Source organism: Garra rufa, chromosome 21, assembly GCF_049309525.1.
Source record: "Garra rufa chromosome 21, GarRuf1.0, whole genome shotgun sequence".
In the NCBI taxonomy this organism is placed as follows: Eukaryota; Metazoa; Chordata; class Actinopteri; order Cypriniformes; family Cyprinidae; genus Garra; species Garra rufa.
In genome coordinates this window covers 1,464,811-1,489,406 of record NC_133381.1, presented here as the reverse complement: position 1 = coordinate 1,489,406, position 24,596 = coordinate 1,464,811, and the positions used below count along the sequence as shown (strand labels likewise).

The 24,596-nt window shown below is 39.8% G+C and overlaps 2 protein-coding genes across 2 annotated transcripts; both read left to right on the top strand.

The window, feature by feature from the left end:
- LOC141296215 (TOG array regulator of axonemal microtubules protein 1) lies at positions 1-18,006 on the top strand. Its single transcript, XM_073827489.1, has 20 exons — positions 1-1,029; positions 3,609-3,669; positions 4,957-5,144; positions 5,225-5,448; positions 6,956-7,026; positions 8,324-8,506; positions 9,911-9,973; positions 10,059-10,237; positions 10,316-10,436; positions 10,526-10,723; positions 11,598-11,715; positions 12,658-12,763; positions 12,987-13,222; positions 13,640-13,798; positions 13,880-14,006; positions 15,040-15,152; positions 15,222-15,399; positions 15,624-15,843; positions 15,918-16,004; positions 17,190-18,006. Exons 1-20 carry the CDS (start codon positions 1-3, stop codon positions 17,429-17,431), a joined length of 3,903 nt encoding a protein of 1,300 aa, XP_073683590.1. The 3' UTR covers positions 17,432-18,006.
- Positions 18,007-19,511: 1,505 nt separating this feature from the next.
- On the top strand, positions 19,512-24,092 carry LOC141296212 (Fanconi anemia group M protein-like). Its single transcript, XM_073827487.1, has 5 exons — positions 19,512-20,182; positions 20,873-21,045; positions 21,116-21,193; positions 21,824-21,982; positions 23,892-24,092. Exons 1-5 carry the CDS (start codon positions 19,663-19,665, stop codon positions 24,090-24,092), a joined length of 1,131 nt encoding a protein of 376 aa, XP_073683588.1. The 5' UTR covers positions 19,512-19,662.
- Positions 24,093-24,596: the final 504 nt, after the last annotated feature.

Below are 24,596 nucleotides of genomic sequence, written 5' to 3'. Positions count from 1 at the left end.
ATGATTTATGGGTTGATTCCTCAGGAGTTACACGCGCAGCTCCTGGACCACCAGAACTATCAGAACCGGACCAGCGGGGTGGAGGAGCTGAAGAACATCCTCGTGGAGCTGGATCTCCAGCAGGTCTCCTCCGGCAGCATCGTGGAGTTCATCCAGTTCTTACGCAAGCTCCTGGACGACAGCAACTTCAAGGTGTTGTACGGCACGCTGCAGCTCATCAACCTGCTGATCCAGAAGCTGGACTACGATGTGGAGCGATATTATAAGGAGATCGTGGGCGTGACGGTCCGAGCGCTGGGCGACTCGCGTAACGTCACGCGTCACGAGTACATGAACGTCTTCAGGCAGCTGATGAGGATGGTGGGGCCGCAGAAGGTTCTGGATCTGGTGGTGGCTCAGCTCAAGCACAGGAACTCCAGGGTTCGAGAGGACGCCGTCAACATCATCACGGCCGCCATGCTCACGCACCCGCGAAAGGACTTCGACATCCCCGGCCTGTGTTTGGAAGCGGCGCCGGTGCTCGCCGACAGCAAGAAGAAGGTGCGTCACGCGGCTCTGGAGCTCTTCGCCGTCTTCGACTACTGTCTGGACACGGGGAAGAAGCAGCCGCTCATGAAGGCCGTGGATCGAGTGGAGCTCGCGGGAGACGCCGAGGGCCTCATGGCCGCCGTACAGGCACGGAGAGCGCGGCACATCCTTCCTCGACTGTCCCCTGACGGCACGGTTGAGTACGCACTTGTTCTTCCCAGACCCGGACAGAGACGGCCGCCTCAGCTGGGCTCCGGGGCCGACTTGGACTGGGTTCTGAACGGAGGAAGGGTTCACAGCTCTCGCTCAGACGTGGATCTGACGGATAACACTCCACAGCAGAGGAGGATCGTGAGTGCGGGCAAAGGGAAGAACAAACTTCCCTGGGAGAGATCGGCTCTCTCTGTGGAGCATCAGACCAATGGAACGTCACCTGATCAGGTGAGCAATGACATCAGCATCATCACACACCTGAGATCTCTGAAACCCTATAAAGCTGCGGTATCGTGACATTCTCAGACCTCTAAATGATCAACATGATCAAACTCTGCTGTCACTTAATCTACCGCATGCCTTCTGTCAACTGGTTGATAGTTTAGAGGTTTTTTTAACCAGTAAAATCTTTGCTTCACATGTCTTTTCTGTCAAATGTGACCCTGGACCACAAAACCAGTCATAAGGGTCAATTTCTTTAAATTGAGATTTCTATATGGAATAAGCGCTCCATTGATGTATGGTTTGTTAGGATAGGACAATATTTGGCTGAGATACAGCTATTTGAAAATCTGCAATCTGAGGGTGCAAAAAATCTGAATATTGAGAAAATCGCCTTTAAAGGTCCACTGAAGTGCCTTGAAACATGCAGCCTTATTCTATGTGATGAAGTAATTTTAACTGAAACAAAAACATATCGCCCAGCTCCGCCCACTTCTTTTGAATAGCCAATAGCGTTCCATTAATATCTGCTCGGGCCAGAGCCGTTGAGCTCGGTAAATCCGCATTTGTAAGTTTATGACAGCGACAGTCTAATAAATTGCCCCCTAGATTCAATATGAAACTCTTGTTAAAACAAAATAGTGATCATAATCATGCTGTGTAGTTTAATACATGCCGACCGCGCATATGATCCGCTCTGTGCTATCACAACGTGAACCAGACCTCATTTGCCCCAATGGAAAGCACATTTACACCGTCTGAATCGTTCTCTATTGCCTACATTGCGCACTACATGCCGTTCACCAAACAGAAAACACTAACACTGTGAACAAGTGACTGATTTTAGGCGCAGATTCAGCGTGTATTTATAGTGTAGGGGGCGGGACGCTACAGACTCTAGAGAGCATTTGATTGGACAGAACGTTTGATGAGAAGCTGAAGTGCACGGTGATATCATCAAAATCGTTGATTCATATTGGCGGAAGTGACGAGACTGTAAGTTTTGAATGCCCATATCTTGTAAACGCGAATTTTGTCATTGTTTTGAAGCACACTAACTTATAGATGACCTTAAGGCTAATATAGTCATACTAAAAGCCAAAAAAAATTTATTTTAATTTCATGGTTACTTTAAAGTTGTCCAAATGAAGTTCTTAGCCATGCATATTACTAATCAAAAAAAGTTTTGATATCTTCTTGGAACATGATCTTTACTTAATATCCTAATGATTTTTGGCATAAAAGAAAAAAATCTGTAATTTTGACCAATACAATGCATTTTTGACTATTGCTACAAATAAACCTTTGCTGCTTAAGACTGGTTTTGTGCTCCAGGGTCACAAATCTTGACTGATTTTTATTAGTAAATGTTAGAATAACTGTAGTCATATTTTCAGATGAAAACTTACTGGACTGAAGCAGCTTGGCTTTAACTGATTCTCCATCAATCATTTTGTAGAAAAATCAGTGAGTCTCAAATCTGATCATCAGGATCTTTTGAGGAACGTTTGTTTCCAGAAGCTTTACTTTCACTGTTCCTCAGTGGAGGAATGATCTTCCCAAGCCTTCAAAACATCTCACATCTTTTCAGGAATGTTTATATGTTCATCTCTCATCATCATTCGATTGCATTGCATTATATGTTTGGATCATTTCAATCTTACTAAGACATATTATTTATGATCATTTTATGTCAGTGTCTGCTCTACTGTTATAAAGATCTCATTGATTAACATTACAAGCAGAATTTCATCATATAAATATCAGCATCTGCAGCAAGTTGCATAATTGTGTCTCTGAATTAAAATGAGCTGTTTTTTTCCTCCATATTCTTATTATATTGGACTGCATGAGCCATAGGGGCCTGATGGTAAATATATATATATATATATATGTATAAGTCTCAGTAAGTAAGTGGTGAGTGAAGATCTGACTAACCGTGGCTCACTGGAGGTGGTGTGTGTGACTGTCAGAATGGCTCTCATGACGTGATTTAGTGTGTCAGCGATCTGGCCATGTTTCCCAGCAACACTCACACACCGCAAGACTTCAGATGAGAGACCAACAAACACATGGAGACACTCTTGAGAACTAGCTTCAAATCAGTGTTTGGACCCTGGCTGGTTTTCAGTGCAAATATCTAAAGATTTTTAAATCAAGATAGATTTACCCAAGAATTGAAATCACAGAAGATAAAAAGAGAAAATGATCAAAATGAAGTGAGTTTAAACAGGAGCAAATATCTGCCAATGGAGTCAGAAAAAATCAACTTGATTCAACAAAAACGATGATATTTGTTCTTGTTTTAAGCAGAACCTCCCTTTAAGCAGACCATTTTCCCTCTTTATCTTTAGTCATTGTAAATTCCATGTAAATTTATCTCAATTTCAGAATCTTTAGATGTTTGTACTGGAATACAGGACAAAAATACTAAGGAAGAGCAGCAGTTTCTGCAGTGCAGCGTCATTCCTGTTTAGCTCTTTTTTAAGCATTTTAACTTTTAAGTTTGGTCGATCTCACTGTCAGACATGGAGTGTGTCGATGTGGATCCATGAGATCTCAGTGTGATGAAGGTCTTGTGTGGTTTTGATTAAAAACATGAACGTATGTGTTGATTATCTCACACTGATTGTTTATTCCAGCAGGTTAGCGGTGAAGATCCATCTTCATCCATGAGACTCCGTCAGGACACTGGTGCCAAATACAGTAAGTACACTCTTCAGTCTTGCTCATGAACCACACAGCGGCTCTATTACCCATCCATCCTCTTGCTGAACTGATTATATGAAGCAATTGGAGCTGGGATTGACTTTATAAAGACATCAGTAACACTTAACAATATTAAAGTGATAGTACCATTCATGTAATCCACCAAAGTCACAGATCCAGTGATGGTTTAGATAACTGTACTGTCCTCTGTTCTGGTCCAGGTCTATCAGAACCTTTCCAGTCTCCAGGCCGGACCCGCAGGTCTCTGGGTCGACTGCGCCGCAGCGGGAGTTTGGACTCGGATCCAGACATCTTCAAAGCGACCAATCCCTCTGAGTCTGAGAAAGGTGACAGCACTGATTGTTCTTGTGTGTCAGACAGGGTCTACTGAACCAGTTTAAAGTGATTTTATCAAGTTCTTTGTGCAAACTTTTTTTTTTAAGTTGTAATTTAACACTGTTTGAATTTCTATCGCAGGTTTTCCCAAGACGAGTCGTTTCCTGTCGGGCAGCGTTGAGCGAACGTTCTCCCTCCCGACTAACTCCACACCTCCAGGCTCATTTCTCCTGCCCTCGTACCCGCTGACCGCACTAACAGGAAGTCTGCTGACCCCGACCTTACCGCGCAGAACCCACGCTGACCCCTCGCTGTCCATGTCCAACACGTGGCCCAACAAACGTGACGCCAGCCCTCATCGCAGGAGCGACATCGCTGGTCAGGACACATGCACTACAAACACCTATACACTTTAGAGTTGTTTCAGATCAGGTGTTCAAGCAAACATGAATGGGGCTGTTGATCAAAAGTGTTCATTTTGTGCAGTTCATTTTGAAAAAAATTGCCTTTTCCCAATATCTGCACAATTGCAAATGTAAACTCTTTAAAGTTAATGTTATGTTCAATTTTATACACAATATTGTAAATATTGTCCATTTTTGCTCAATTCTGCTCAAAGTCACAGGGGAACTGTTGAACATCTAAGACATACAGCAGTGATTCATTATTGAATGAATCAGTGGCTCATTCATAAAGGCAGTGACTCATTTCTCAATCAGCTGTTTGAATGAATCTGTTGAGTGAATGATTCAGCGACTCACTAATTAAGACTGGCATTTTTTTGGTGTCATAATTGGACTTTAATTAGATTTTATGTATCAATATTCATTTTTGAAAAGAACATTAATATTCCCATATATTATGATTGAAATAGGAAAGATGCCTTGCATTTCCCATGTCATTTCTTTACACGATGTTCATTAACGAGCTCCTCTGATGATGTTTAAGGTGAGATGAGCTCCAGTAAGCGCTCTCCGCTGCCTCCTCGAACTGTACGGGCCTCATCCATCCATCAGAGCCGAAACACCAGCAGACCCTCGTCGCAGGACAAAAAACCAGATAGAAACCTGCACCTGGACCTGTCTGTCAGCAGCGGTGTGGGAGAGCCGGAGGACGAGCCGCTGGACCGTGAGGAGGTGAGTGTGACGTTCTGACACACATGTATGTGCCCTGATCTCAGCCGACCGTGACTCTGAGGTGTGTGTTTGTCTTTCAGATGCTGAACTCCTTGCGCTCGTTGAGGAACAGCGCCGCTAAGAAACGGGCCAAAGTCAGTGCGAGCGGCTCTGAGCCGGATCCAGACAGTCCAGACTCGGCTGTGAAGCTGGAGCTGGTTCCTGATTCTCCGGATCAGATGTCCCCATCCATCACCAGCCCTCTGAGCGAGAGCGGCCTCAGCAGCCTGTACTCGCCCCCGTCACCCAACGGCACCAAGAGCAGGTCAGACCCTCCGTCTCTGGTGATTCAGTCAGGTATAAATAAGTCTGAATCGTTTACTCAAACCTAGAGGTGGGAGATTTACCGGTAGATGTGATGAACTGATTCTGGATCGTTGTCTCTATAGTGGTTATGTGACATTGTAGTGCTGTGCCCTCATGAATATTTGTGTTTTTAAGCCATACCGATCGAATGAATCAAGTGTGTCAACGATTTAGTGATCATTCATATAGACAGTAACTTGCTTTGTTTCTGAATTAATCAGCTATTTAAACAAATTGGATGAATGAATCACTCACTGGTTTACTCATTAACACCACATATAAGTCAAAAGGCCTGTTTTGGTGAGTATTCACAAAACACTAAAACTGTGTACACTGCCACTTAAAAGTTTAGGATCAGTAAGAATTTTTATATTTTTTAAAGACATTTCTTATTCTCATCAAGGCTGCATTTATTTGATTAAAAATACAGTAAAAAATGTAATATTGTGAAATATTATTTCAATTTAAAATAACAATATAATTAAAATAAATAATGTTTTCTGTGAATATCTGTTAAGACATAATTTACATAATTTCCTGTGATTTAAAGCTAAATTTTCAGCATCATTACTCCAGTCTTCAGTGTCATGTGATCCTTCAGAAATCATTCTAAATGCTGATTTATTATCAATGTTGGAAACAGTGGTGCTGATTAATATTTAGTTGTAACCTGTGATTATTATTTTTTTTTTAGAAATAGAAACAGAAATCTTTTGCGACAGTATAAACTACCATCTAAACGGTAGTTCATCAGTAAATTGTTATGCTTTTTTTTTTGAAAGAAATGAATACTTTTTTTATTCAGCAAGGATGTGTTAAATTGATTAAAAAGTGATAACAAAGACTTATATTGTTAGAAAAGATTTATATTTTAAATAAATGCTGTTTTAACCTTTGATTCATCAAGAAGATTCCAAAAAAAAATTATTAAGCATCACAACTGTTTTCAACACTGATAATAGCAATAATTAATCAACATATTTGAATGATTTTTGAAGGATCATGTGACACTGTAAGCTGAAGTAATGGCTGATGAAAATTCAGGAATAAATTATATTTTAAAATATATTAATATAGAACACCATTATTTTAAACTGTAATAATATTTCACAATATTACTTTTAGTATTTTTGATCCAGGAAATGCAGCCTTAATGAGCATATAAGAATTCTTTAAAAAACATTAAAATTCTTACTGATCCCAAACTTTTGAGCAGCAGTGTATATGTAAATGAAGTTGGGGAAAATAGGTTGTGTATCATTATATTAGATCCATGCATTAGATCTTAAAGTGACAGCAGCCTTATAGTGCTGCTATCTGCGTCATTAATGTTTATCAAACAACACAAAGCAAATTGAAAATCCATTCGATTGATGATAACAGCAGGTACAAACATGACCCTCATGATCTAACAGATGCTGTACAGTAGTTTTAATTCTCATTTCTGCTTTTTTTTATGACTGTAGCCCTGTGCACTCTGCTGCGAAACCACGGGTGCCATCAGGAAGACATGTCACAGCGGATATTAGCGCTCAAGGTGTGTATGTGAAACACAAGAGCACAGCGCCATACATGCTGTCACACATGTGTTACCTGTCCTCTGTGTTTGTGTGTGTTAAGTCAAGTCAAGATTATTTATACAGCGCTTTTTACAATACAAGTTGTGTCAAAGCAACCTTACAGTATTAAAATAATAAAGTAAAATGTCAATAATAATGCAAGAGTTCCATATTGCAACAAAATCAGATTAGAGAGGACTCATCTGGTTTTCGCTGTCTTGCGTCGATGGCCGTCTTGGTGATGAGGTTTTCACTGATGATCTGTCTTTGATGTGGTCTCTGCTGACATTCAGGGCTGTAGAGGATATCTACATATGGGTCTTTAATCTAGATTTAAACTGACAGAGTGTGTCTGCCTCCAGAACAGTGTTAGGTAGATTGTTCCAGAGTTTGGGCGCTAAATGTGAAAAGATCTGCCGCCCCCAGTTGATTTTGATATTCCAGGTATTATCAAATTGCCAAAATTTTGAGAACGCAGTGGACGTGAGGGACTATAATACGATAAGAGCTCGCTCAAATACTGAGGAGCTAAACCATTGAGGGCTTTATAAGTAATTAGCAAGATTTTAAAGTCTATACGATGTTTAATAGGGAGCCAAAGCAGTGCTGACAGAACCGGGCTAATATGCTCATACTTTCTGGTTCTAGTAAGTACTCTAGCTGCTGCATTTTGGACCAGCTGGAGTTTGTTTATTAAGCGTGCAGAACAACCACCCAATAAAGCATTACAATAATCTACCCTTGAGGTCATGAACGCATGAATTAATGTTTCAGCATTTGACATCGTGAGCATAGGTCGTAATTTCGATATTTTTTAGATAAAAAAATGCGGTTTTGCAAATGCTAGAAATGTGGCTTTCAAAGGAAAGATTGCTATCGAATAGCACACCTAGGTTCCTGACTGATGACGACGAATTGACAGAGCAGTCATTGAGTATTAGACGGTGTTTTAGTTTTATTACATGCGGAGGTTTTAGGTCCAATAATTAACACCTCTGTTTTTTCAGAATGTTACTTGCCATCCAATTTTTTATTTCAACTATGCATTCTGTTAGTTTTTCAAATTGGTATGTTTCGCCGGGCCGTGAAGAAATATAGAAATATAGCTGCGTATCATCAGCATAACAGTGAAAGCTAACACCATGTTTCCTGATGATATCTCCCAAGGGTAACATATAAAGTGTAAAAAGCAATGGCCCTAGTACTGAGCCTTGAGGTACTCCATACTGCACTTGTGATTGATATGAAGCGTTACAGGTGTTACATGCGTTACAGGTGTGACGCAGCAGAAGAAGAGTCTTTCTGATGGGAATGTGAGTGTGATCGGTCAGAGACTCGTTTACTCAAACAGATCATTAGATCCAGACGAGGAGAAACCCAGTGACATGACAACATCCTCATCACCGCAGATCAGAGCCACCGGCCGCGAGCCGCTCCGCGCCCTCAGACCCGCTAAAGGTGAGCATCATTACTGCAGTCTTCAGTGTCACATGGTCCTTCAGGAATCATTCTAATATGCTGATTTGCTGCTCAAGAAACATTTCTGATTATTATCAATGTTAATGTTAATATCAGTGGCTAACATTTTTGTGGAAACAGTGATACGCTTTATTTTTCAGGATTCACAAATGAATGGAAAGTTCAAAAGAACAGCATTTATTTGAAATAGAAATCTTTTGAAACATTATAAATGACTTTACTCTCACTTTTTGATCAATTTAATGCATCCTTGCAGGGTTGGGGCCATTCATGAATTGAATTGAGAATGAATGGTAAATTCCAATTCACTTCCTGGAATGGAATTGTAATTGGAATCGCATGCAGCTGACAGGAAATGGAATTTGGAATTGAATTGGAATGTCAGGAAACAGAATTGAAATCAAATAAATTCCACTAAAGTCCACTTGAGTTGCTAAATAAAATAATTTGACTTGATTTGCTTAATAGTTTTATAGTACAAAAATATATTGTAAATCACATAAACAACAAACATATAAAAGAAATACAAAGTACTGTATGTTAAGCATGATCATTTCACATGCCAAATTTCAGGAAATGATGAATTCAATGCATTAAAAAGTGAATGAAATCCATGAATGAACATGACTCATTTGTTTGTGAGTTGAGACATATATTATGTGCTAATCATATATTGAATGTATAGTACATCCAGAAACTTATCACCACTGTCATTCAGTTATTAATTCATAATGTACAGTTCTCATTTTTATTTACTTGCATTTGATCAACTCTATTTCATACATTACTTGGTATTTGTAAAGCATCATAAATAAAGTTCAAATGTATGTCTCTAAATGCAATCACAAATAAATGCTCAGAAACAGCAATAAACGGAATTCAGTGGAATTTCCCTCAATTGAATTCCACTTCCTGTAATTCCAATTCAATTCCTGTAATTGTTGTTGAATTCCAATTCCATTTCCTCCTTTGAATTGGAATTGTTGAGTTCATTCCTGAATTGACCCCAACCCTGCCTCCTTGATTAATATATATAATTAATTTTTGTGTGTGTGTTAATCTTCTTAATTTGCCCAAACTGGGCCATGAATGGCAGTGATTCATGGTTTCACAAAAATATTAAGCAGCAAAATATGTTTTCAACATTGATAATAATAAGATATTCTTGCCATCTTTAACCTTTGCCATCACAGGAATCTATTACATTTTACAGTATATTAATATAATAAACCATTACTTGTATCAAATAAATGCAGCCTTGGTGAGAAAAAGAGACTTCTTTCAAATACATCAAAATCTTTATTTAAATTATTCCAGTCTTTTGTATGTTTGAGAGTCCTGTTGAATGATTTTTGATGTAATAATGTGATGTGTTTCTCTTAGGATCTCAGCAGCACGTGTCTCAATCCTGCAATCGTGAAATGTCGGAGGGAGTGATCGGACGAGGTCGGTTCACAGCTGTTTTACTGACTGTTGATCTAAAGCACTGCCGCTTTCATCCCTCATTTGTCTTCTTTCCTCATGTCTGCAGGAGTGTTTGGTTCAGTTGTTCTTCCCAGTCGTCCCAGTGTGGCGTCTTCTCCTGAGCAGGGCGACTCCAGCGGCAGAAGCGCTCGTGATCCTCCGTCAGCCGTATACGGACACGCGTTCACCAGCGCACACGTCGAGTCTGACGGCAGCCCTGAACCGGAGGAGCTGCCGGTCACTCAGGTGCGTCTCAAACGGACCGACGGTGTTAAAACATGCATTCGCTGTGATCCAGACTCACATGATCTCTGTGTGTTGCAGGAGAGAGTCAGACTCTCTAAGTTTGCGAGCGATAAGATGCGTCAGCGGCGTCTACAGCAGCAGGATATGCCCCCCACTCAGGACCCAATGAGACGCCGCTTGCTTATCGACGATGTGAAAGGTGAAAGGATCGTAAACAAACAGCAGTGCTAGCCGTCGCTCATCTGTGTCGTCTCTGTTGTCTTTACCGTTTCTGCGTTTGTTTTCTAGACATGAATGTGAATGGATGCGAGTCGCTCTCAGATGAATCTCCCTCCAGTCCGACTGGACCGCAGAATCCGGTGAAATGTCTGAGCCCCGCCCATCAGCCCGCCCCCCCGACCGGCCCGCCCAATAGGAACACAGCGCCACGACTGAGACGAGCATCTAGTCTGAACCGGACCAGACCGCCTGTGTCACACAGCTCCGGTGAGAGAGAGAATATACATATCAACAACCATAAAAACACACACTTACTTAAATATACCGCAGACTTTACATTACTGTTCAAAAGTTTGGAGTCAGGTTAAAAAAAAATAAATAAATACTTATATTCATCAAGAATGCTTTAAACTGATCAAAAGTGCCGATAAAGACATTTATAATGTTACAAAAGATTTCTATTTCAAATAAATGCTCTTTCTTCTGAACTTCTTCTGTTCAACTGTGAATCCTGAAAAATAAAATGTATCAGTTTCCACAAAAATATTGGGCAGCATGACTTTTTTTCAACATTGATAATAATCAGAAATGTTTCTTTGGGGAAATTAGCATATTAGAATGATTTCTGACAGTCACAGGAATAAATTACAGTTTAACAGACATTCACATAGAAAACAGCTGTATTCAATTCTAAAAATATTTAACTTTTTTTTGTGAATAGAGGAGACTTTTTTCAATAAATCATTTTTCTAACCTCAGTCTTTTGAACTGTAGTGATACTACAGGAAACACACATCTGTTAAGGTTGGCTCACTTTTATTGTTGTTTGGTGAATTTTCACAAGTGAAATCCAGTCATTTTCAAAGGAATCATCACTACACTATTGACATTGGACTTTTTTCATGCAAATTTTAGCTGAAATGTAGCTATTTTCACTGTACCTTTAGTCAGTAAATAGAAGATGTATGGATTTAGTTCCCAGGGAACACAGTGCTAACATGTTTACCATACATGCACCATGGGTTGATTTGGATAAAAGCCTGTTCCAAATTCCTGAAAATCATGTCAAATATAATCAGATTATCGCTGAGGTTGGTCTGGGTGTGTGTGATCAAAATAAAGTTGTTTGTTTGACCATCAGATGAGTTGATTCCTGGGAGTCCGAAGAAAGAGGGTCAGGATCAGGCAGATCTGCGGCCGTTCTCTAAACCGGAGCTGGCGCTGACGCAGAGCTTCAGACTGATCTCATCCGACGACTGGTGAGTCTGACAGCACATCATCAGCATTAAAGGAGAAGTTCACTTCCACAACTAAAATTTACAGATGATGTACTCACCCCCTTGTCATCCAAGATGTTCATGTCTTTCTTTCTTCACTTGTAAAGAATTTTTCTTTTTTTTCAAGGATAACTTTCAAGGATTTCTCTCCATATAGTGGACTTCTATGGTGCCCAGAGTTTGAACTTCCAAAATGCAGTTTAAATGCAGCTTCAAAGGACTGTAAACGATCCCAGCCGAGGAAGAAGGGTCTTATCTAGTGAAATGATTGGTTATTTTCTGAAAAAATTGACATATTTTATACATAAATTTTATACTTTTTAACCTCAAATGCTCATCTTGTCTAGCTCTGCGTGAACTGGAATTTTGGAGTTACAGTTGTAATTTTCTCCTCCAACTTCAAAATCGCCCTACATCTCTGCAGAAGGACTGACCCAGTGTTTACAAAGTGAACGTGCAAAGAAGATCAAACACCCTTTACAAAGAAAAACACTTCACAAAGCACTCTGTCTTGAAGTTGACAAGACAACCATTTAAGGTTAAAAACTATATAAATTGTCAATTTCTGTAGAAATGAACTGATTGTTTCGCTAGATAAGACCCTTGTTCTTCAGCTGGGATCATTTAGAGCTCTTTGAAGCTGCGTTTAAACTACATTTTGGAAGTTCAGACTCGCGGGCACCATTGAAGTCCACTACATGGAGAGAAATCCTGAAATGTTTTCCTCAAAAAACATAATTTCTTCACAACTGAAGAAAGCAAGACATGAACATTTTGAGTGACAAGGGGGTGAGTACATCATCTGTAATTTTTTGTACGGGAAGTGAAGTTCTCCTTTAACACAGATGTGCTCATTCATCACATAAAAATAGAGATAAACGGATCCTCTTGAGATGTTAGCATAAATTTGTTCCATTCATGAAGGGAGAAGAAGATCGAGGGGATGAACTTCCTGCGTAGTTTGGCTCAGTATCACCCTGACGTCCTCACGACCAGGATTCATGACGTGTGTCTCGCTCTCATTCAGGAGGTCAGTCACTTCTGCAGCTTACACGCACAAACAAATCATTTCAACATGTGCCAGATTTCTATAGCGCTTTATACACTACAGATTGTTTTAGAGCTGCTTTGCGTTATTAAAACACTGAAATAACTGTGTTAAAGTTGTAAAATTTACTTATCATTCAATTATGAAACTAATATCAGCATTAAAGCCGCTCTACAGCTCTCATCTCATGGTGTCTCTAATAAAGGTTCGTAACCTGCGCTCCTGCGTGTCCCGTGTGGCGGTGGTGACGCTGGGGGAGATGTTCGTGGTGCTGCAGAAGGGAATGGATCAGGAGCTGGACGGGACGGTCAGAGCTCTGCTGCATAAAGCCGGAGAGTCCAACGCCTTCATCAGACAGGATGTGGAGCGCGCGCTGGACAGCATGGTGCAACACTGCACTCTCACACGCAGCATGAACGCACTGCTCACCGGAGGACTCAGGTCAGAAACACTCCTGGGTCACATGATCACACACATCTACTGACTACTGTATTCATATAAACGGTTGTACACTGCAAAAAAGGCCTGTCCTACTTAGTATTTGTGTCTTGTTTCTAGTCAAAATATCTAAAAATTCTTAAATTGAGATTCATTTACTAGATAAGCAAAATGACGCAAAAAGATATTTAATCTTGTTTCCAGGGGGGAAAACTAAATTAAGTAAATTTAGCTTAAAACAAGTAAAATGATCTGCCAGTGGGGTAAGTAAAATATTCCTAGAACAAGAGTATTTTACTTGTTTTAAGAAAAATGCAGAATTAGATATTTTGACTGGAAACAAGACAAAAATACTAAGTAAGACGAGACTTTTTTTGCAGTGTATGTTTCATGTTTCTCATCTGTGTGTTTCATTCTCAGTCACCTGAACTCAGTAGTGCGCAAGTGTACTGCTCAGCATCTCAGTGCTCTGGTGGAGCGGGTCGGTGCCGCCCGTCTGCTGTCTGGGACTAAAGATGTGACCGACCGCATCTTGCCGGCCGTCTGTAAGCTGGTGCAGGACTCGTCTCAGGAGGCCAGGTGAGTGTCGCAGGGGTGAGAGGTCACACAGGCAGATGCTTTCACCTCAGTGCTTCACGCTGTCATTGGTGTCTCTTTCAGGTACTTCGGTCGACGGATGCTGCTGTTTTTGTCCTCTCATCGAGACTTTGATAAAATGATGGAGAAGTTCATCTCTGCTAAAGACCTGCCGACCATCAGAGACGCCGTCTTCACTCTCAAAACCAAGGTGTGCACAAACATAAAACCAATCACGAGCACGTCTAGCATTTTCCTGAATATGTACGCTACTGGTCAGTCTTCTAACAGTATTCAGGGTTCATACAATGTGCTTGAAATACTTGAATTTGACTTTTTGAAATTTAAGGCCTGAAATAACCCTTGCAAATACCAACATTACTGAAGTGGAATTATTAAAGTGCAATGTGTCTGTAAAATAAGTGTTTAATTTTTTTCAATAAGCACATTTCATCTTTTCACACAAAATTCATGCAATTCAAAAAATTTAATTTTTTTCCTGCTTATCTCAGTTAATGTCATTAAACTAGCAAGCTAAGCCAGTAGTAGTACTGACAATGTCATGTAAACATGGCTGAAGACGCGAAAAGAGGAACAGATAAACCGAATCAATTGAGTGAGTCATTTACGTTGGAGCCGCTCCGATTGATTCAAACTCGTGATCATTCAGATCAAGTGATTCACTAGATTAAATTAAAAGAGCCATTCATTTTAGAATTATGACATCGCTTTTAATGATTTTAAAAAGCATGAATAGTTATTGGCAAAACTGAGCATTTTTTTAAAACTCTAAAGTAGTTAAACCATTGCGTTGCAAAATGATTCACGAAGCACTCCAATTGGAGCGTGGTGCGTGCATCATTTAATCTAGATTGGGATTTTGGAGCACTTTTGGTTCTAAATCTCTTGCTTCAGTTCAGAACTTTGAAGCATGAATCATTTGATTTAGATCAGAACTTCGGAGCAGGTTTGTAAATCTTTAGCTTCAGATCGGAGCTTTGGAGCACAGAGCACAAATCCATTTGCTTCAGAGCGTAGATCGTGAATCATTTGTTTTAGATCAGGATTTCAGAGCTGGTTTGTGGATCTTTTGCTTCAGTTCAGAACTTTGGAGCGCAAATTATTTTTGCGAGATCTTACATTAAAGTCCTTGAAAATCAAAAAAGTAGTGCTTGAAAAGTCCTAGAATTTCAGTTGGCAGTATCTGTATGAACTCTGGTGTTAAGCTGTCATGTGTGTTTCAGGGTTTGGGTGAGATGCCTCAGGACGCTCCGTCGGCTCGGGGCAGACGCTCTCTCCCGGGCAGCGGTCTGACGCGCACCTCGTCTCTCACGCGAGATCCTCTGAGCGGCAGCAGGTACGACACGCGTCACATAGATCTGTAGATGTGATGTTGGTGTTCGCTCATCACTCACAGTGTGTTCAGCAGGGATTGCGGGCCGGCGGTGAGTAAAGCGGCCAGTCTGGCGGACAGGAGCGAGTACGTCAAACAGATGAAGACACTGCTCAACTCCAGGGACTTCAGGGAGAGAATCAAGGCCATCGATCAGCTGGTGAACGACTGCGAGGAGAACCCAGCCCTGGTCATCGGCAGCCTGTTCCCGGTAACAATATGACACTAAAATAAACCTGTCAGACGACACTGATTCAAAACAGGGTCTTCATCGCTCACTGTTAGTTATTTTATTACATCGGCTAATGAAGATGAAAAAAAAAAGTAATTGTTATTTCAGCTTTTATAGCAACATGTTTTTAGTTTTAGCTAACTATGATAAGCCTGGTTTGATCACGCAGGATGTTTTTGATGCTGATGCTGACGTCTGCACAGGTGTTTGATGCTCTGAAGGCGCGTCTGCAGGAGTCCAACAGTAAGGTGAATCTGCGGGCTCTGGAGGCTCTTCAGACCATCATCGCTGTGCTCAGAGACAGTCTGGCTCCGGTGCTGAACATCCTGATCCCCGCCGTCGTGGACAATCACCTCAACTCCAAAAACAGCAGCATCTCCACTGCGGCGCTGGGGGCCGTTCAGGCTCTGATCCACAACATCGGTGCGTTGAGTTAGAGTTTATGGACTGATTATAGCTGATCTACTGTGTGTTTGACTCCGACTCTTGTGTTTCAGACAACAGCCTCCTGCTGCAGCCCTTCTGCTCTAAAGCCCAGTATCTGAGCGGGAGAGCCAAGCTGGACCTCATCCAGAAAGTGGCAGGTGAGTCTAGACGAGTTAGAGTTTCTGCAAAACATCTTAGTTCACCTTAAAACAAAACAAGGCCTCAAAACTCTTAAAGCAGAGCAGAAAGTCTGAAATTCATTAAGTCCTGCCATTAAATGTTGCATGCACTGCTTGTTTTCAGTACAAACATCTTAACATCCTTAAATCTAGATACTGGAGATTTACTGGAGATGCAAAATGAAGAAATTAAGTCTTGTTTTCTGAGAAATTGAACAAAAGTTAACTGAGTTTATGATTAAAACAAGAATATCTGCCAGAGGGGAATGAAAACTTGTTTTCCCTTTGAATTAAGTTGATTTTTCTGAGCGCATTGTAGGACTGGAATCATTTGATTCAGATCGGGAATTCAGATCGCAAATCATTTGATTCAGATCGGGAATTCAGATCGCAAATCATTTGATTCAGATCGGGAATTCAGATCGCAAATCATTTGATTCAGATCGGGAATTCAGATCGCAAATCATTTGATTCAGATCGGGAATTCAGATCGCAAATCATTTGATTCAGATCGGGAATTCAGATCGCAAATCATTTGATTCAGATCGGGAATTCAGATCGCAAATCATTTGATTCAGATCGGGAATTCAGATCGCGAATCATTTGATTCAGATCGGGAATTCAGATCGCAAATCATTTGATTCAGATCGGGAATTCAGATCGCAAATCATTTGATTCAGATCGGGAATTCAGATCGCGAATCATTTGATTCAGATCGGGAATTCGGAGCGGGTTTGCGAATCCTTTTTTTTCTTATTAATATTTTTATTAAACAGTGGAAAACATTAAACATTAAGCAGTACAGTTATAAAAACAAAACAAAAAAAATAAAGGAAGAAAGTATACACAAATACAAATCTCTTAAGAAAATGAACCAAGGTTTTACAGTAGTAAAAGTAAAAGTGTAAAGTGTAGTTTTCCCTAAATCATGCAGCCCAACTCCATTAGCAGATATTTGTTTTATATTTTAATCATAAACTCACTTTGTTTTGATCAGTTTCTCAGAAAACAAGACTTCATATGTTAAATATTTCATTTTCAGTTTATTCATTAAAGTGTCTTTACTTGGTCTTTAAAACGGTGTTAAAAGGTCTTTAATGTACCTTTATCAAGGCCTGATAGTCGGTGTTTTGAGCTGAAAGTGTGATGTGTGTTGTTTGTCAGAGTTGGTGACGGAGCTTTATCCACGCAAACCGCAGCTGGTGGAGCAGAAGGTTCTTCCGCTCTTCTGGACTCTGCTCAGCTCCTCCTGTAACGGAGGAAACGTCCGGACGGCCACAGCCAAGCTGGCCGAAGCCCTGCACTCACACATGGGCCAGACGCTGGTGGAGAACGCCGCCGCAACACAGTCCGCAAACGTGCAGAGCGACCTGAACGAGCTCCTGAGAGCCACTCAATCCACCTGATATGAACACAGATGAACACGCCCCGCAGTGCCTGACTGACCTGACCGTCTCTGTCACATGTGAATAAACACTCAATCATTCTGAACATACGCCGTTTTGCACTTTGATGGTACCGTGAGCGATCGTGAGCACTGCAGAATGTAACCTTTCAATGCACAATCACTCAGATGTTGTTTTGTAGCGTGTGCTCTGAACGTTTCTACCAGACGTGTGTCTTTTGTACTGTATATTAGCGCAGTATTAGCTGTACGGATGCTGTGTGTCGCTGCGGTACGGTTTAGATATATATATATTTTGCGAATATCCACTTCATTATGGCCTGTTTTAAGTGCGACCCGTCCTAGTTTTTTTTGTTTTTGCATGACCAAATGAATTGTTGGGTTTTAAAAACAAAAGAGGAAAATCTGAACGACGCCTGTGTCGCTCTGGATGTGAAAGCGTGGTGTTTCGGTGAATGTGCAGCTTTGAATCACAATAATGCAGGTGAGTTCATGTCCAGATGTAGTTCTCAGTTTAGTGCCAGTCATTCCAGAACAGCCTTTATGAGATTTCACATTAAATTATATCACAGAGAGAGAGAGATTTATCTATATAATAAAGTGTCTTATTTCTGTAAACATGTGTGCTGTGATCATTTCTGCACTGATACATGATCTTTATTAAATCTTTATCATTTATATGTGACCCTGTACCATAAAATCAGTCATAAGGGGCAATTTTTTTTAAATTAAGATTTATACATTTATCTGAGGGGGCAAAAAAAATAAAAAATAATCACCTTTAAAGTTGTCTAAATGAGGTTCCTAGCAATGCATATTACTAATCAAAAATTACGTTTTGATATATTTACAGAAGGAAATTAACAAAATATCTTCATGAAACATGATCTTAATATACTAATGATTTTTGGCATAAAAGAAAAATGTATCATTTTGACCCCTAAAATGTATTTTTGGCTATTGCTACATAATACTGGTTTTCTATACATGAACATATATGAGCTTAATGATTAAAAATAAATTCTACATTATTTATATTTTGTGATCAGTAATTTCACACAAAAAAAAGGTATTTATAAAAATACTTGTTAGAATCTACAAATGTTTTGTTTTTATTCATTTACGTTGTACACTGTACACTGTAAAAATCTAACATGAAATCCAGGGCTTTTTCAGACTTTTTGTTGTCTTGGACCCCCAAATATGAGGCCCCAGAGACATCTATATAAAGTGTAAAAAAATAATATATATTAATGTGTAAGAGAATGTTTACTTTCTATTACATAGACTTTGGCACAATAATCAGAATATAACTTTTCTTTATAATTAGAGTTGTAATAATAAAACTAAATTATTAGAATAATATTGCTGTGTTCTTATTAACAAAAAAAATAAAAATGCAAAATATTACCTGAAATAATATTACCTGGAAATATAACAGACTTTTTTTTATGTCATAATATTAAAAATACATGTATTTGTTTATTTTATTGTGTCATTTTTATTAACAAAACAATATTTTAAAAAATTATATTTTATCTGAAAAATATTTTGTTTCTATTACAGTAACTCCTTTTTCTAACCACAATCAAAGTACTTGTATATGCATAAATCTAAACATAAAATTATGCCTAGAAATATATAAAAAATGTATAGCCTAATTCTAATGATTTTTGAACTTTTAGAAATACGAAGCAGGAATAATGTCAGACTCTGTAGATTTTAACTTTTTTATTAGTATTTTATTGTAAATAAATAAAATACATTTTATATATTTTATAGTTTGTATATTTATTTTTTAAATAATATATTTTTACATTTAATGATTTTTTTTCTTAAGTTTCCCCGTATCCCAGTTTGAAAACGCGTAATAATCTATATATGAATATAAACTACAAAAACTGTAGTTTATTGATTGTACTCAAAAGAAAACATGAAACGCTGTGCGTCTTCCGTGCGCGTTCAGGAACGTCCCGCCAGCGCACGCGCACGCTCTTAGACGTTCAGTGACGTGACGTCAGCCGTACGCGCCACATTCAATCCGCCGGTTCTCTGTCGCTGCCGTGTTTATGTTTATTTGGTACATTAAAACGCGCGTCGTGTCGGTTATAAGCGTTAACGAACACGCAGAGCTTTAGCGCGTTTGTTGTCGTCGCGATATGTTCGTTTGGACTCAGTCTGACAGGATTCAGCCGCGTTTGTTTACATCGACAGCGATGAGGTGATTCTAGAATGAGCGCCAATCAGAGGACTTTATTCCAGTCATGGGGCTGCAGCAGCAAAACCAGCTCAAACCCCAGAGACCAGAGCAAAACCAGCTCCAAACCCTCGGAGCGCAGAGACAGCAGGAGCGTGTGGGGTGAGACCACAGCGGTGGCAGGTCCTGATGAAGATGAGGATGATGATGTGATGCTGGTGGCCGTCTATGAGGCCGAGCGCTCGCTTCAGGCCCCTCCAGAGCCGGGATTCGACCCCTCTGCGGGCCGGGTCTGGATCTACCCCACCAACTACCCCATCAGGGAGTACCAGCTGCGGATCTCTGAGGCGGCGCTGCTGCGGAACACTCTGGTCTGCCTCCCCACCGGCCTGGGCAAGACCTTCATCGCCTCAGTGCTCATGTACAACTACTACCGCTGGTTCCCCTCCGGAAAGATCGTCTTCATGGCTCCCACCAAACCTCTGGTGGCGCAGCAGATCCAGGCCTGCTACGGGGTCATGGGCATCCCTCAGGAACACATGGCCGAACTCACAGGTCACTGACCCTAAACGCCAGCTGCTGAGGTCATGACCTCTGTAGGGTCATGGGGACCAATCCCAAATCAGAGACGTTACTGTAGTGCAGGGGTTCCAAACTCTAATTTAACATTAATATTATTCAACGGGGCTCGACCATTAAATAAAATAAAACATTTATATTTATAGTTCTAATAATAACAGTAAAAATATATTTTAAAATATGGGTTTAAAAATATTCATAAAACTTTATACACATAGTTCAGGCCTAATATGTGACCCTAGACCGCAAAACCAGTCATAAGGGTCAGTATTTTTTACATTTATACATATAAAAGCTGAATAAATAAGCTTTCCATTGATGTATGCTTTGTTAGGATAGGACAATATTTGGCTGAGGGTGCAAAACAAAATCTAAATATTGAGAAAATCACCTTTAAAGTTGTCCAAATGAAGTTAGCAATGCATATTACTAATCAAAGATTAAGTTATATTTACAGTAATAAATGTACAAAGTATCTTCATGGAACATGATCTTAATATCCTAATGATTTTTGGCATGAAAGAAAAATCAATAATTTTGACCCATACAATGTATTTTTGGCTATTGCTACAAATATGCCTGTGCTCCTGGGTGACAAATGTCTGATGATTGTGTTTTTGTTGATTATTGACCGTATGTTGACATGTGTTTGTGTGCTGGCTGTAGGCTCGACGGCGGCGCAGCAGCGGCGGGAGCTCTGGAGATCCAAGCGCGTGTTCTTCTTGACTCCTCAGGTGATGGTGAACGATCTGACCCGAAACACCTGTCCGGCCGCACACGTCAAGTGTGTAGTGATCGACGAGGCACACAAGGCCACCGGGAACCACGCGTACTGTCAGGTAGAGCTTCATCTGCTGTATTCATGCGGTTTATTCAGATCGGTTCTGATCGCTTCCGTTGGTTCCGCAGGTGATTCGTGAGCTACGCAACCAAACGCAGCAGTTCCGCATTCTAGCGCTCAGCGCCACACCTGGAGGAGACGTCAAGGTGAGACACAACCGTCTGTCCTCACTTTTAGACCATCTGAGTAGAAAAGATTTGTATAAATGTGTGATTCCATCACTGTTTCACCAGTAAATCCTCTGTAGTGAATGGGTGCCGTCAGAATGAGAGTCCAAACAGCTGATAAAAACATCACAATAATCCACAAAACCACTCCAGTCCATCAGTTAACATCTGGAGAAGACAAAAGCTGAAACACATCCATTATTAAGAGTTAACTAAACTACATTGAGTCCATAATCCATAATAACACTTCCTCCAGTGAAAAAGTGGTCTGGTCTGAATCAGGAGAGAAATCTGCTCAGATCAAGCACTGTTTACAAGCCAAAACAGCTCTGAGCAAATCTGTGGCTGGATTATGATGTGATTTTTTTAACTGGAGGAAGCGTTATTATGAATTACAGACTTTTAGTTAAAAACGTCTTAATGCTGGATTTGTTCAGCTTTTGTCTTCTCGAGATGTGAACTGATGGACTGGAGTGGTTTTGTGGATTATTGTGTCTTTTCATCAGCTGTTTGGACATTCGACGGCACCCATTCACTCCAGAGGATCCGTAGTGCTCATGTCTATCAGATCAGTTTTATCTATTGATGTCTGATGTGTTTGATTTGCAGGCGGTGCAGCAGGTGATCTCTAACCTGTTGATCTCTCACATCGAGCTGCGATCAGAGGACAGTCCAGATGTCCAGACACACGTCCATCAGCGCAGTCTGGAGAAGATTGTCGTCCCGCCGGGAGACACGCTCACTCAGTATCAGACACGATACCTGCAGGTACGTCACATCTGATGTCTTTCAGCGTCAGTGGAGGTTTTTTTTATAGTCAAAAACAGGGTGATTTGAAGTGCTGCAAACATATATGTTGTTCAGAGGGAATAAGAGATTGAGAGACAGCTGGATGATTCAGGTGTGATCGTGCTTCATCTGTTCAATGACATATATTCTGGTCAGAGCCGTTGTCAAGTTGTTAAATGCTAGTAGAATCTCAGTGAAATATGGCTGTGTTTCTGTGATCTTGTGTTTGTTGGGTGTTGTTGTCGCCCTCTACTGGTGTCAGATCATCATCACACACTGCTGGACTGGTTTCTGTCTGTGTTTTGATTCTTTCTGCTGGACTTGTTCGTGTTTACAGTGCTTTATTCCTGCTGAGCAGGACTCGAGGTGAAGTTTTGCAGGGTTTATTCACGTCTCACCGGAGCGCTGGAATGTTTCAGTCCACCGGAGCAAAGCAGCAGATCCATGAGACATGAAACAGCCTCTTTATATGATCTTTACATGATCTTCATTACGCATCTGCTTCTTCATTTGCTGCAGGGATTCATAAAGATTTTGTCAGCCAAAACACTTTGAGGATTATAATATTATGTGTAATGTTTATTTACGAAATGTTTACAATATTTTCTTAAGTCCCCTGGGATTTAAAGTTAATATTCCAGTTCCAAAATTGATTAATCGTTAAAAAAAAGAATAGTTTCATTCAATTAAACATCCAAAGTTTCAGAGTTCTACAAATATTATATTTAAAAAATATATATATTTAAAAAAAGTCCCCCTGAGATTTAAAATTTTTTTTTAGTTTTTAATAATTCATCGTTTAAAAAATAATAACTCATTTAATTAAACATTCAGACAGTCAGAGTTCTATAAATATTGTATATAGTTTTTAAAAAATTAATGAAGTATTTAAAATATTTTTAAGTCCCCCTGAGATTTTAAATTAATATTTCAGTTCCAAAAATGATTAATCATTAAAAAGAGAATGATTTCAAATAAACATCCAGACAGTAGAAAAGACAGTAGAAAATTATACAAATATTATATATATATATATATATTTTAATATTTAAAATATTTTAAAGTCTCCCTGAGATTTTTAATTAATATTTCAGTTCCAAAAATGATTAATCATTTAAAAAGAGAAAAATTTCAATTAAATATCCAGACATTTAAAATTCTACAAATATTACATTTTGTTTTTAATTATCGAAATACCTTGAGTCCCCCTGAGATTTTACATTTTATTTTAGTTCCAAAAATGATTAATCATTAAAAAAAGAGAATAATAAATTCAAGTAAACATCCCGATATTCAGAATTCTACAAATATTATATTTTTTAAAAATTATTAAAATAGTTAAAATATTTTTAAGTCTCCTTGAAATTTGTAATATTTCAGTTCAAAAAATGATAAATCATTAAAAATACAAATAAATAAATTGTGAAAAAAAAAAAATGTAATCCATTATTAAGAAAAATGATGGTCTTGAGTAGTCAGGGTTGCAAAGGGATGGAAAACTTTTGGAAACCCTGATTTCCTCAGTCATTACGGCTGGTTTGTTCTGTACAGTGAAGTGAAGACGCTCAGGTCAACGTTTGATTCAGCAATAGTTTATTGAGATCAGAACAGAAATATGAACAGAAGCGTCCAGAAATTCACAGTGGCTGTAGTGTTTAGACTGAGGACAGACGAGCGTTTACATTCACAGCCATCGGACACTGATCAGAGATCAGCTCGTTCACTTCATTCAGACCTCAGACAGCACAGAAAACTCTCTCTGTGTGTTTGTTTGACATCTGCGCTTGTAACAGAGAAGTTTAAAAAAATACTTAACAAAAATAGCACTATGACAATATATATATATATAAATGTGCGCCTATTATATGGATTTGTTGATTATCACTAGACGAGCGTCGGTTGTAGAGCGAGAGACAGACAGACAGAGGTACGTGATGATTGTCTTACAGCAACAGCGTTTCACAGAGTGACTGACGTCCAGTTTGTAGCTTATAATCAGTGTGACGCATATAAACGGGTCAGCAGCTCTGGGAATCAGGAACTACAGGATGAACGTGACACCCTGCGCTCGCTCCGCTGTGGTCTCTGAGAGACGCAGAGGATTGTGGGTAGAGGAGAGTAGTGTGCGGCTCAAGGCCGCTCCAGGAACCAGATCTCGTTCTGCCGGTTGGCCGCCGCGGGGTTGGTGTATCCCGCCACGATGAACGAGTCGCTGACGCACACGGCCGGACAGTCCAGAGCCTCCGCCAGACTGTTGATCTCCTGGATGATGCTCAGCTCGTTAGTGGGTCCCGTGAACGCCCTGAAATCACACACAAATCATTTTGAGTCATGTTTACCGTAGTACACTTACAGTGGAGGTCTGGTTTAGGAGTAGAAACATAGCTTGTACAACACCATCATATTTATTATTTTCATTCAATCACTCAACAACTGTGTATATTTAATAAATCCAACAAGTTATTTGAGCTGTAAATGGTCCAAATTGTAATTTCAAGGCAGTGATGTCTGATATACATTAGACATTTCTAATGAGTATACATACAAATAAAATATTGTGTGGAGTGGAAAAATATTGAGTGGAAATAGCTGA

Excerpts from the sequence above, each read along its gene's own strand:
- LOC141296215 (XM_073827489.1), top strand. The coding sequence starts at position 1 with ATGATTTATGGGTTGATTCCTCAGGAGTTACACGCGCAGCTCCTGGAC. Across the intron at positions 10,437-10,525 it reads GCTTATCGACGATGTGAAAG|ACATGAATGTGAATGGATGC; the intron begins GTGAAAGGATCG and ends TTTGTTTTCTAG. Across the intron at positions 13,799-13,879 it reads GACTCGTCTCAGGAGGCCAG|GTACTTCGGTCGACGGATGC; the intron begins GTGAGTGTCGCA and ends TGTCTCTTTCAG.
- LOC141296212 (XM_073827487.1), top strand. The coding sequence starts at position 19,663 with ATGAGCGCCAATCAGAGGACTTTATTCCAGTCATGGGGCTGCAGCAGC. Across the intron at positions 21,046-21,115 it reads GGAACCACGCGTACTGTCAG|GTGATTCGTGAGCTACGCAA; the intron begins GTAGAGCTTCAT and ends TTGGTTCCGCAG. Across the intron at positions 21,194-21,823 it reads CACCTGGAGGAGACGTCAAG|GCGGTGCAGCAGGTGATCTC; the intron begins GTGAGACACAAC and ends TTTGATTTGCAG.